Source organism: Balaenoptera borealis (assembly GCF_965194805.1).
Source record: "Balaenoptera borealis genome assembly, chromosome: 19".
Classification (NCBI taxonomy): Eukaryota; Metazoa; Chordata; class Mammalia; order Artiodactyla; family Balaenopteridae; genus Balaenoptera; species Balaenoptera borealis.
Window position 1 is genome coordinate 12,092,565 of NC_138878.1, and position 14,518 is coordinate 12,107,082.

The 14,518-nt window shown below is 37.2% G+C and overlaps 1 protein-coding gene across 2 annotated transcripts in view; it reads left to right on the forward strand.

Annotated features, from left to right (window-relative positions):
* The window catches only part of GLG1 (golgi glycoprotein 1), a 154,109-nt gene that overhangs the window by 95,126 nt on the left and 44,465 nt on the right, over positions 1–14,518 (forward strand). For both annotated transcript variants that reach the window (XM_082369788.1, XM_082369787.1), the window contains exons 3-4: positions 7,491–7,577; positions 11,400–11,615. In XM_082369788.1, the coding sequence (XP_082225914.1) occupies positions 7,491–7,577; positions 11,400–11,615 (303 nt within the window). The remainder of the gene's footprint in view (positions 1–7,490; positions 7,578–11,399; positions 11,616–14,518) is intronic.

The following is a 14,518-nucleotide window of genomic DNA, read 5'->3' on the forward strand; positions in this document are numbered from 1 at the left end:
TTGCCAGAGGTGGGAGAAATGGGTGAGCTGGTTTTTGTTGTTGTTGTTTTAGTTTAAATAAATTGAATTTTTTAAAAATAGAAATTGTTCCATAAGATACAATATAACTGCTGGATGGACAAATTTAGGATAAGCCCTTAATTAAAAAAAAAGAAAGAAAGAAAAGAAAAATGGGTAAGATACTTGAACATCCATGTCTTAAAGATGGTACTTGAATGATCTACAAATAAATGGAAAGGTGCTCATCCTCATTAATAATCAGGGAAATGGAAATTAAAACCTGAGTGAGATACTAGTATCTACATTCACCATTAGAATTGCTAAAATTCAGAAGACTGACAGTGTTAATACCAAGCATTACTGTGAATATAAAATAAGGGAGCTTTCGTGATCGCTTCGGCAGCACATATACTAGAATAAGGAAGTTTTCAAATACTGATGGTGATAATGTAAATTAGTGTAACTACTTTGAAAGCTGTTGGGTATTACTTACTAAAGCGGAACTTAGGCATAGTATATAATACAGCCTTTTCACTTCCAGGTACTTACCCCACAGAAATGCTTATGTATCTGTCTAACCATGTAAGGAACATTTATAGCAGCTCATAATAGCCCTGTGAGTAAATGGTTAACAAAACCTTTCTTTCCCCTTCAGGAGAATTTCAATCCTGTTAACTATGTAGTTCAGTTCCCTGGTGACCTAATAAGGGTAAAATACCAACTAAGGTTCAAGGCAGTATTACTTATGATAAAAATGACCCTGATTGGTAAATTCTATATGGATTGGGGAGAACTATAAATGAATTATAAATACTCATTGGGGGTGCCATACTAGAGGTTTCCCTAAATGTGGTGACTCTTGTACCTGGGTGTGTGTGTTCCTTGCAGGGATCCTGGAAACTATGCCCAGAGGGCTGTTTCAAGAGATAATGGCTCGAATGGGGCTTGAGGGTTTCTAAGCCAAAACTACCTCTTACAGTGCCTGTTGGGAGTGTTGTCTTCTCATACCTGAGCTGTCATCTGGAGAGAAGATACCGCCAGATGGCTACATAGACTGTTGCCATGACTCCCATTGGAGAGGAACAGTTGATGCTGCCCTGCTGACCGACAATTTGTGGTTCCTGTCTTTTCTCCAGCACAGACTTGTCCACAAACTCCAGACTCCAAGTGCTGATTTCACGTTTCTATGCTGTCTCACAGTCATTTCTAGAACTGAACTCTTGATTTTCTACCTCTAAACCTCTCTTGTTACAGTCTTCCCAATCTCAGTTCTTCCCATTGCTCAAATCAAAAACCTTGATTCCTCTTGTCCTCTTATATCCCACATTCAGTCTGTTAGCAGCCTTGCTGTCTGGCTGCTCCTTTTGGAACGTGTCCTGAATCTGACCATTTTCACTGCTACCCCCTGGTTCAAGCCATCGTCAGTTCTCTTTTGTGCTTCTTTAATAGCCTCCTAAGTAGTCTCCCTTCTTCTGCCCTTGTCCCTCTACAGTCTGTACTCCATGCTACAGCCTGAATGATTCCTCTAACAGTCAGGTCGTATTACGTCTCTGCCCAAAACCGCAGAAGCTTTTTTCTCACTTATTAAACTCCCAGGTCCTTAACAGTGGCCTACAAAACATGCAGAGAGCAGAGACCTGCTCCTTGGCCTCTTCTACCACTGTCCGCCTTGCTAACTCTACTTAGGCCACAAGCAGCCTCCTCGCTATCCCTCAGATATTCACAGAATGTGCCTGACTTAGGTCTTTTGCATTTGCTGTTCATCATGGAACAGTCACCTTTTCAGGATATTCATTTTCCTTGTACCCCTCTATTAAAGCACCCCTCACCCGTCACTTCAGTTCTTTTATACTAGCTTAATTTTCTTTATAGCATTCAATACCTGATCTATTTATTTGATCATTTGCATATTATCTTTCTCTCCTTCATACAATGTAAACTACTTGAGGGCAAGGATTTTGCCCTTCTTTGCTCACATCTGTCTTGAGTGGTGCCTGGTATATATTAGCCACTCCAAAAAAAAAAGAAAAAACTTGAATGAAAAATACGAGAAAATTTCCAAGAACTGAAGGATGAGTTTCTAGATTAAAAGTGCCCATGAGTGCCTCACACCATGGATGGAAAGATAACCCAAACCAATTTTAGGGTTCTGAAAAGAACCCTGGGAGTAAATAAAAGATCTCAAAAGCTTTCAGAGAAAAAAATAATAGTTAAGGTACTGGGAGTTTGAATAATATGATACTTCTCATTAGCATTACTGGAAACTAGAAGAGAGTAGACCAGTGCCTTTAAAATTCTGAGGAAAAATTATATTTAGTCAAGATAATACAAAATAGACATTTCATACATAAAATTTTTCAAGACATTTACTACCCATACATGTTTTCTCATAAAGCTACTAGAGGATGTGCTTCGCCAAAATGAGGGAATACAGCAAGACAAAGAAAATTAAAGAACCCAGTAATTAGTGCATCAGCCTAAGAAAAAGCAAAGGAATTCCCAGGATGCTGGTGAAGGATGACACCTGTGCAGTGGCTTAGATGGCAACCAGTCCTGACTGAAGCAGGAAGATGGAAGACTCCAAGAGGAATGTCTCACCTGAGAGATCATTGAAGCATTTGAACATTTTGAGAGATTTGCTTTTCCAGTGAAGAGATGGGGGATTAATTAGTAATGGGCATATCGAAAATAGGCTTATGAAATAAATGACTGTTAACTATATGACAAACTAAAAATTGAAAGAAATATAATATTCTATATGGCTCATTATATATAGTATTTTTACATAATCAATAACGTAAATACTGAGTATCTAATGACATGATGACTTAACTATATTGGGAGGATTGGGATCAGGAAGAGGGTATAAGAGTTCATTCCTTACCTTCTATAGTATAAAGCTATTATACAGTATCTAAAGCTAACAGGTCAAGAAATAGCAATTTAAGTAGCTTAAAAGTATGGAGGTAATCACCATAAGAAAAAGCTAAAAGAATTGTCTCTGGGTAATGGGTAGGACTTTAGAAAGGGACTTTGTGGGGGACTGCTTGTTTGTTTAGATTGACTACCTTTGACTATTTAACTAAACAGACAGCTTTGATTTAAAAAATTTTAAGGATGAATGGAAGAGTAAGTAGATTAAATAAACTTAGACTATACTTTCAAGGAGCTTGACTGTGAAGGAAGGATTTTCCTTCATAAGTCAGACAGAGAAAGACAAATATCATATGATATTGCTTATATGTGGAATCTTTAAAAAAAGGGTACAAATGAACTTACGTACAAGAAAGAAATAGAGTTACAGATGTAGAAAACAAACTTCTGGTTACCAGGGGGTAAGGCAGGGGAGAGGGATAGATTGGAATATTGGGATTGACATATACACACTACTATATATAAAATAGATAACTAATAAGGACCTACTGTATAGCTCAGGGAAGGAACTCTACTCAATTCTCTGTGATGGCCTATATGGGAAAAGAATCTAAAAAAGAGTAGATATATGTATATGTATAACAGATTCACTTTGTTCTGCACCTGAAACTAACACAACACTGTAAGTCAGCTATACTCCAATAAAAATAAAAATTAAAAAAAAGAATTTTCCTTCACTCCCCACACCCAAATCTTGTCATTATTCTAAATAAATACCTCAAATATATCCCATCTTCTCCCATCCAAAAACTCTTGCCTTTTAACTGGCCTACTAACCCCCTCTGTGTAGCCCTTCTCTATACAACCAGAGTTCATCTTTTGAGTTCTCTGATTAAAATTATCCATTAGCCTCTCATTTCCTTTAAGATAAAATCCAGATTCTTTCATATGAGCTATAATACTCAGTGTGATCTAACACCCCTTCTCCCCTGATCTTTCATACCCTCAACTCCAGCCATTCTGAACTATGGGATTCCCAGAAGTTATCATTATTCTTTCTGTTCTTTCTACCCTTGCAGTCCTAGAACCCCAGTCTTCCTCAGTTCATCTGACAAAATTCCTTCTTACTCCTGGCCCAGTATAACTTGACCACTACCAGCCTCACCTATCCCTCCTCTACAATCACTGTGATATGTTCTTTCCTTGTATTCCCATAATATCTTCTGCATGCTTCTGTTACCACATTTATCACACTGTGTTTTTATTGCTTATTTTCTTCCCATTCTGACTCTTCCTTTTGTTTCCTGTGGTGGAGCTTCTTGACTACTGAGACAGTGGCTTTTTTTTTTTTTTACTTCCAGCTTTCTCAACTTTGTCGCCTAACACGATACTCAGATTATAGCAGTTACTCAGTACATATTTGGGGGAGGGAGATGGGTGCGTAGATGGATTCAAAGATGAGACTCTTAAAGTTAAGGAAATTGAAGCTGAAATACATCATGCTAACCAATAGTATTTATTGTCAAATTGCAGTTATTTTTCTTAGTTGATTATAGCCTCTCAGAGGAAAGGACACTTATCAAATATGCTGTAAATAATCAGCTCTCAGTAATCAAGTGTAATGTGTGTTTATCTCTTTTCTAGAGGAAAATGTACTTGTGGCAACCTATGTTGAATTCCCTTTTTACCTATATTCCTGAAAGAGAATAATAATGCATTAATAAGTCATATTAAAAGTGAAAGACCAGAAAGTAGATTAATGGTTGCAAAGGATGGGAGTAGGGAGGATGGGGGGTGGTAGAACAGGCATGGGGTTTGTGCTGGGGCGATGAGAAGGTTCTTGAATTATAAGGTGGTGATGGTTGTGCACCCTTGTGAGTACAGTTGACCCGCGAACGACACAGGTTTGAGCTGCACGGGTCCACTTACACACAGGTTTTTTTTCAGTAGTAAATACTGCAGTACTGCAGGAATCTGAGCACGGGGAACTGTGGATGCAGAGGGGCCCCTATAAATTATACTCAGATTTTCAACTTCACAGAGGGTTGGTGCCCCTAATGTGGCCGTTGTTCAAGTGTCAACCATATACTAAAAAAACACTGAATTGTACACTTTAAAATCGTGAATTTTATGGTATGTGAATTATAACTGAAAATGTGAAAAAAAGATGAGAGGTAGAATATTTAGCATTAGACAATAGTATCATAGTTATCTGGGAGGAGTCCTGTTCGTAAGGAAATTTACACCTATTATCAGAACAAATAAGGTTCCAAATTAAAAGTTAAAGACATTCAAAAGATCTAAATGATTATCTAAATGGTTTTTGTCAGAAAATCTGTTTCTAGCCCAATCATAGGACATCTGAGTTTGCATTAGATAAAGTAAGGAAATACTCTGTGGTTTGTATTTATTTTTTTTGACATTTGTTGCTGTTCACTCCAACTCTAAGTACCAGACAACTTTTTTCTTTCTTGCATTTTCTCTTTCTTTCTTTCTTTCTCTTCCTTTCTTTTTCTTTTTTTTTTTTTTTACATGGAAGAAATGGCATTGGGTCAGCTGCAAGTCACTCAATAAGGAGGACATTTTTAATCTGTCTTTGGTTTAATATACATATAGAATCAGAATGTGTTGCTTTAATTTTAAAATATAACATTTAATTACCATGTAGCACTGACTTAGATAGATGGTAGTAGATAGATAAATACTAAAATGTATTTGTCCAGTTCTAACCACATCTTTTGAATCATGGGATATACTTCTGAGGAGCCAGGAGGCCTAAGATGCCTTCAGTTAGAACTAAGCTTCTCCTATATCTATTCTCAGTTTGGCCTTATATGTACTATTGGTTGAACTTATCATGGTATAGATTTGTTCTTTTGTTGATCTTTTCAACAAATATTTATCAATGCCTGTGTGTTGCATGTGCTCTTCTAGGCACTGGGCATATAGTAGTAAACAAGGCAAAAGTCCCATCCTCTTAAAACTTTCATTATAGATAGTAGCCAGATTCTTACCCCTTTTTCTAAAAACTCACTTATTGATGATAGTTGGACGATTAGAGTTTTTTACTGCTTTTCTTTGTTTTTTGTTTTTGAGGAGGGAGGAGAAGAAATCCTACTCATCCTTTATATTTTATATCTTCACAAAATCTTCTTCACTCTTACGTGGAATTTACTGCCTGTTTCTGTGTTGTTCCTAATGCACTTTATATTAGCTTCTGTTCTACTTCTAAAAAGCAAATCTGGTCATGTCACTCCCTTATTTCCCTTTTAGTGACTCCCCATTACTCTTGGGTTAAAGTTCAGACATGACTTATAAGGGCTTTATGATCTGGTCCTGGCCTGTGTCTCCAGAGTCAATCCTCCATTGGACTTTCAGTTCGTCTAACATGCCCTGCTTCCCATTCCAGTGAGCTTCCACGCATGCTGCTTTATTTACTTAAAACAGTCTTCTTACCCTTTTTAATATGGCTAACTGCTACTAATTTTTCAGATTTCATCATAGATAGCACTTTCTCTGGTAAACCTTCCCTGACCAAACCCCCTGGTGCAGTGTGGGGTACTCCTCCCCTGTACTGCTGTGGCACCTTGTGATGCCATTAACCAAATACACATTACCTGCTATTACCATAGCCACCACTGGACAGTGTTTGTCTTTCTCCTCCTGCTTTAACCCCCAGTTCCTAACACAGTGTGTGCTCAAACATTTGCTTCTGTTTCCTGTAATAACCTATGAAGCCCTTGAGATTAGACTGTGTGTGGTACATCATAAGAAGTGCTAAGCAGATGTTTGAATGAATCAGTGAATGAGTGATTGTATTCTTTAGTCTTGGAGTGCAGCCATCTGAAAGAAAGGCTTGTGAACTGCCCCTCCACCCCCCAAACCTCTTCATGTTCTACGTCATACAAAGCTCCTGCTCTGTCGCTCCATCTGAGCAGAGTTTAAGAGCTCATTTTTGCTACTTTTCAGAAATTGAATCATGTATTGAAATTTTTTAACTGAAGCTGCAAAAATAAAGTAATATTCAGCCCTCGCCCATGAATAGTAATGGCTTTAGAGATTTCATAGCTTAAGACATGTTAAAACAGTTGTGTAAAATAGACCTTATCGTGTATATGTCAAGTTGAGGGTTTTAGAGGAATAAAGAAAGATGTGTCAGGAAACTAGACTCTAGACAACACTCCTTCACTCCTTCAGTGAAAAGCACTGTTGATTGTGAAATCTGCAACTAAACCTACCAATTCTTGAGCTTCTGGGTTAGACTTTTTGATTTAAGAATTTTGCATATACAACCTATTTATATTTTCTCTGAAACCCTTGTCAGGAATTTTCATTTTAATTTTTTTCCTGACTTAAAAAAAAATTTGTCCTTAAGTAAAAATAGAGAAGAGTGTATGTCCGAATGGTAGTGTTTTATTTTGTCTGCACATTTTTTCCTTTTATCTGTAAATACAGTGACATTTTATCTTTTTGTTTGTTAACTGAAGTGTGAATATGTTTTATCTGACTCTGTATAATGAAATTTTATCATTTATAGTAACCACTGATGTTAAATTTCATACTATTCTAACTGGAGTTTTTTTGTTTTTTTTGTTTTGTTTCTCTCTTATACCTAGTTGTTATGGAATTATAAGCTGAACCTAACTACAGATCCCAAATTTGAATCTGTGGCCAGAGAGGTTTGCAAGACTACCATATCAGAGGTAGGTTGTGAAAGAAAGAATTTTGTGGATATTTAATGACTTAGAAGCAAAAATTACATCTGTTGACCAAACCAGTCATTAAGGGAGGAATGACTGATTCAGTTACTTTACTTTTCTTGGAATTAACGTATGTCTTGGCTCAGAGATAGGCTAAAGGGGTGTAATTAGACTTCTTTTTCTTAACGTTCACCTACACTTACAGTAGGATGCTGTTGATTCAGACAAGTTGGAAATCAGGCTCTTTTTGTCCCCAAACGGAGAATACAATCACTTCTGTCATCAGTCAGTGCTCTCACACATTGTACAATCTGCTTATGACTGAGGCGTATCAGAATGGTTTCCCCAGGAGGCTGATAAACATTCCTAAGTGTTTTGGCTATGCACTTGGACCAGTTGAACCACAGGGCATATGCTTCAAATAATAGGAGTTAGCATTAAAAAGGTTTGTAAAAAGACTGTATATATTGTTATAAATGGATATTGAGTATAAAAACAAAAATAAAAATAATTACTAAAAATGTATAACATTATATGGATGCTAATTGGTGATATTTTTCAATCATTTCTCTTGGCTCAGTGTAAATATCAAATAATATTAGTGAAAATTGTGGTATTGGAATTTTTATTTTAATTTACTTTATTTTTTAGAATTAGTGATAGAAATTCCATGAAGCTGGGGATTTCTTCATACTGAAAGAATCACAAAGAAAATAGTTGCTATTTTTTTACCTCAAAGTTAATAATCACAGATCTTACATCATATAGATTTGTCCCCAAACTACCCTATTGATGACTTAATTCAGGACCATTTTCTCCTGAGGTCTTACGGAAGACTCTACTCCAACCAGATAAGTCCTCAGCTTGTGTTCCTAACTTTCGTCATTATGGGATCTTGTGGAACCTGTTTTCTTCCTCAAACTTTCTACTACTGAATCAGATATGCGTTATTCTTTTAAAGCAGTGACCCTTCTTCATATGCGTTGGGGCTTCAGAATAGAATACCTTATTTTAAAACATTGATCTTCAGCTTCTAGGTTCAGTATTATGCACCTCAAACTCCCAATGTGACTCATGTACATACCAGTTTGAGTGCCATGTGGAAATTTAGCTCATAGAATATGCAGATTCATCAGAATAATCTCCCCCTTTGCTGGTTTTATCCATCTATTTATAAAATGAAACTGGCTTCCTTGTAATGTATATGTTATGTTATGGCCCTCTTGTAACCTTTTGGGGTGTTGTGGTTTTATAAAAGATTAATGTAACAGGGACACTTCTCCCTCCCTAGAGGGAGATTATTCTGGAGTCAAGAAAATTAAATATCAGGAAAAACATAGTTGCCAACAAAACATTTTATTCTGCATCTCCCTCTTCTTTCTTAATTTTGGAATCCTTCCAAGGAGGAAAACAACATCATAAGAATACTGAAGACTGCCAACCAAACTTTTTATTTACTCTCCATGATTGAGTCAAATATCGCTTGCTTTTCTCCTGCCTCATGTCAAAAATAGAGTGACTATAGCATTTTATAATGGCACCTTAAGAATCTGCTCCCCAGCCACTTCAGAGTTTACACCCATTCGTAAATATGTTGACGATTTAATGCTGTTTTTTGCTGTTAATCTTAGAAATTTCTTTTATTGTATTAAACTTCTCTCCAATAGAGTGGTTGAAGAAAAGCATACCCTTAATTCAAACACTACATCTGGTTGTAATTGGTGGTGAACAAATAGGTGTTTCAGTAAAATCTCAGGTGATTGAAGCTAAATATACATTTAATTTCTTATTGAGGCTCCAATTCAAAATGTCTCTTGGTCTTTCTTCAGAGTTTTAAACCATTGATTGCCCAGTATTAGAGCCTATATGAATACTTCTACTTCATTGTTTTAAAACCCAGGTGTCTGCCACTAGTCCTGTGTTTTTTATGCAGGGTTTTTCCAGTGGTTGAATTATAAATGCTGAGATTTTCAAGCAGCTATTTCTCCTTTCACTGTTGAAACTTACCTCTGTTTTGCTTTAAAAAAATCACAAACAAACAAACAAAAAACCCTTTTCTTGGAAATACATTCACGGCCCTCTCTCTAGGCATCACCCAAAAAAAAGAGCTCAAGGTTAAGCTGAAAACGTTGCATTCAGCTTGTTGACTGTTGAAGATCTCTGCTGCCTCTTGAAACCAGTGTGAGGCTATTTAAATTTCCAGGTTTGCTTCTTTAAAAGTAAACACAATTTCCTCTCTTGAACTGAGTCTTTGACTTGCTCTGGATTTAATCCTGGGGTCAGACATGAAGAGACCCACCGGCCTATAGGACAATTAGTATGTGGTATGTCCTTCACCTAGCACCTTTTGGAAAAGGAGATTGTATTTGTCTTATCAAGTGTACATGTTTACCATAGGTGGTGTAATAGTAGAGAATGGTCTCCATTGGTTTCAAAAAAACCAGTAAAATATTCCCTTCTCATTTATATTGGAAACAGACATTTACATTTGGCTCCTTCCTCTTGTCAAAACTGCCACTTTTGTTTTTTTTTTAATTGCTCCAAATGCAACAGGCTTTTTCCAAACAACCTTCTCTGCTTTATAATTCAAGCTTAAAACCCTGTAAGTAGATTTCACTTTTTTATGCCTGAATTTCAACATTTTGGGGCTATTTTCCTTCATTAGCACTTGTGATTTTATGTGTACTTTGCGGGAACACTACCCATGTGGAGTCACGCTGTGCTTGATCCACTAGATCATATGTCTAAACCACCCAGATTACACTTGCAATGGCCTTCCCCCTTCCCAAACTTCTTGCCAGACTGCACTGAACATCATGTTTTTTTAATAAATTGATTTATTTATTATTTATTTTTGGCTGCATTGGGTCTTTGTTGCTGCGCGCGGGCTTTCTCTAGTTGCGGCGAGTGGGAGCTACTCTTTGTTGCGGTGCGCGGGCTTCTCATTGCGGTGGCTTCTCGTTGTGGAGCACGAGCTCTAGGCGCGCGGGCTTCAGTAGTTGTGGTTTGCGGGCTCTGGAGCGCAGGCTCGGTAGTTGTGGCACACGGGCTTAGTTGCTCTGCGGCATGTGGGATCTTCCTGGACCAGGGCTGGAACGCATGTTCCCTGCATTGGCAGGCAGATTCTTAACCACTGCGCCACCAGGGAAGTCCCTAAACATCATATTTAAACATATTTCTGTTCTAGACCACAGTGTTAAAGCTGGGATTCTGCTAGGTTCAAAACATATGTCCAAATCCATAGTTAATTCAGAATACATTAATGTCATGTCAAGAGGTAATAGTATGCCTTCCTCCCTCCCTCCCCTTGGTCATTAGGTTTACCTAACATTAATAGTTTGCTGTGTAGCTTGGCTTGGGATATGCAACTAGACTTTAGTTCTGCACCTGTTTTTCAGACCTGTTCCTTAGACTAATCTTCTCACTGTCCATTGTGTTCTTTGCATGGATAAAGGGACTTCTCAGTAGAATCATTATAAAAAGAGCTGTCAAAAGCTCTTTTCAATAAATACATTTTAATAAATTTTCTCAACAAAGCTGAAAATTTTTAAAAAGCTCTTTTTACGCCATTTAAACATGGGTTCTACCTAAGCATTTGTATATGTATGTATTTTCTTGCAAAGCATATTAATCAGGTGTTTCCTAGAAGGTGCAACGATCTGAGTAGGCATGGCACACTATTTTCTTTAAAACACAAGCATTTCTAAGTGTTTTCCTTTTTCTCCCGCGGAAGAAGAAACAAGAAAATATCATTCTCTCTTTTGTAAAAGTTGTTTGATAAGAGAATAGAATACTTGTGTAAAACAGCCACTTTCCTTTGAGCAGATCAAAGAGTGTGCTGATGAACCAGTTGGAAAAGGTTACTTGGTTTCCTGCTTGGTGGATCACCGAGGCAACATCACTGAGTACCAGTGTCACCAATACATCACCAAGATGACAGCCATCATTTTCAGTGATTACCGTCTAATCTGTGGCTTCATGGATGACTGTAAAAATGACATCAACATTCTGAAATGTGGGAGCATTCGGCTTGGAGAAAAGGTATCTACTACACTGCCTTCACCAAAGGGGTCTTACAGACTCGATGAATGAAAAGCTTTGTATGACTGGCATGGAAAAAATTTAGGGCTGGAGGTAGACTTAAAGTTGAGGTCCAGACAGCCCCAATATCTAAGGCTAGTTGGCCTGTGGGTGCACTTCATCTGTTTGTAACAAATTGTTTCAATACTGTATGGGGGAGTAGAGGAATTAATATCTGCTAAGATTAGTGTTAGCTTCAAAATGCAAAACCAGCTGCTGGTTACTTATAACGTTCCTCTAGAAAAGTATTCTGTAGTCCTGTGGGAAAAGTAGTTGGATTAGGAGAGACTCAAGTTCTCTAACCTTTCTTTGCATATACCTCACTGTTGCCATAAAAAAAATTACTTAGTAAGCACACCAGTATAAAAGAAGATAACGTATATAAAAATTAGAAAATTTTAAAACATGGAAGGTATTTTTAGCTTCTCAGAAGAAAGCTACTCTGTAAATGTGATATATGTTATGTTCATCTCAGGAGAACTAGTTTTAGTAAAGGCAGGAAAGAAAATAACTACCTAGCTTCTTCTTCCTTAATTATATCTGATCTTATTTTTGTCCTTAATAGTCTGTTGTCCGGAGGGTCACAATGGAGGTTCAGCCAGGTTTATGCTGAATTTGTTTGCTTAGCAAAAATGAAAGAACTCCTGAGAAGTAGCAGATGCCAGTGGGAGAGGTAGTCTGAGACCTGTGTATGGCATCAGCTGTTAATTGCTGCTGCTCATTAATCTGCTGTTTAGGAAGTACGAGAGAAAGCAAAATCCATTTGTGCCTTTGCCCTCTGTTTGTTCAGAGCACTGTGACTTGCAAGCTTCCGTCCCCAACTGGGGGGCGTGGTGTTAGAATTCTGGAACTGCACACACCAGTTCAAATGAAGGTTTGAGTGCTGGTTATTGTCTGGCTGTCACCAAATACCCTTTGCTTCATACCAGCACAGGGCTCGCCCTTTCACAGGGAACCTCTGGGTCGGTCTTGAGAGCACTGTGAACTGGCATACAGCTTTCAGGCAGCTAATGAAAGGCCAGTTTTAATAAAGGAGGGTGATTCTTCACTTTCCCAGCACACTGTAGAAATGGCACAAAAGCATTTAAGTCACCCTGATAATTCAGGAAGCGCCTCTGACTTTATTTAGGGTGTTGAGGGTTATATTCTGTTCCAAACCTCACTCTTAAAAATCTTCATAGAAGTGTTACAGACACACTTTTCAGGAATCAATGATGACACATTTTCATTTTTGTGGTTAGTGATCCGTGCTGTAGAGCAGACCATTACAATTCACCTCTCTTTGTAGTAGTTCTTCCCTGTTGCCCACCAAGATAATCACTGGTTAGCTTCCCACTAGCAATCTGAATTGTCAGTGTAAAACCTGCTTTCAGCTGCGTGTACAAGTTACTAAGTCTGCACTGACTTGAACCATGGCAGAATATAATAGTGCCAGAGCCCAAAGATGTGACAGTGAGGATTGATTTTTCAGCTTAGTTAAAATAACAAAAATGCTTCCATGGACCATCCAAATGCACATTTTTGTCATTTTCATCTTTGGCTGTACCTACCAGTTAGATGAATTTCTTTTTACTCCAGACCCCCACCCTAGCACCCTAGAATGACTCATGCCTGCACTTCTGAAAAAGCATGTTCCTTTGTATGTAATCCACCCTATTGCTACAGCCAAGTTTAAAAACGATAGCAGTCTGTCCTCAGCCCTTCTTTGCCTTTTTCTAACTATAGTTTCCTTCTCTGAAGCCAAGTTATTTAGTTTTGAAAATTATCCTGAGAATTTATAAAGTCAGCTTCTGACCACAGAAGAGAACGCACTCGTCAGTTTTAAATTTGTTGCCCTGAAGCTTGCAAACTCCTCTGTGACTAGCTTTGAACTCACCTCCAGAGGTCAGAGGAGAGGCGTCATGGTTAATCTGTTTATACCCTGCCTCTGTATGAACATACAAATGTCATAATTTCAGAACTATAATGATTTTTTCAGAATGTTAATGTATGTAAATTTTTAGAACAAAGACTATATATTTAATAAAACCTTTGGAATTTTATAAATAAATATTTTTAAAATGGAAAGGCAGATCTCCAAAAGTAAATGTAAATAATTTATATCATTTGAAGAGAAAGCAGGATGTGGCATAACAGGAACTTAGTTGCGGACAAGTGCCCCACATTATTACTACTTTTATACTTTTCACACACTAGTTTTATCATTTTATTCTTTCCTGCTTTTAACCAACTACTTTGAGTAGTTCAGACATTCTTTTTCTCTCTTTACCTATAGAGGTAGATCACAGAAGACATTACAAATGTTGAAATGGAGGATGGTTAATAGCAGAGATGAAAACTGAGTTCTTGCCCACCTTTTTGTGATTAGTGTTATCCTTCTCTGGTCTTTCAAAAAAATTTTTAAAAAGGACAAGGTGTATGGAGAAGAAAAAATATTACTTATTGAACTGCTAAAAACTGATTGGGACACTAGTAATAGTTTTAAGACAGACATTTGTCTCACCACAATAGAATTTTAAAAATTCATTGTAAGTCCATTTACAGTATCATTTGTTATTCATATGTCAAGCCTGCATATTAATAACTTTTTAAAACCTAACCCTAAGTAATTTCATTTTCTTGTAGGTAATGTGCTGCTATACAGTCCCTTGCTTTCATTCATATTCAGTAATAACCCTACAGTCTTCTTTGTCAAATATTTGCATACATTTCAGTTGTATAACTCAAATGGGCTGAACTGAAAAGCTCAGAGACTCTGGGAAACTGAGAAGAATTCCTGAAATATCTTTATTAGAAAAAATTATCTAAAGTTATGATAAATGAAAACATCTAATGGAGGTGATGTTATGGCTCAATACTAATAT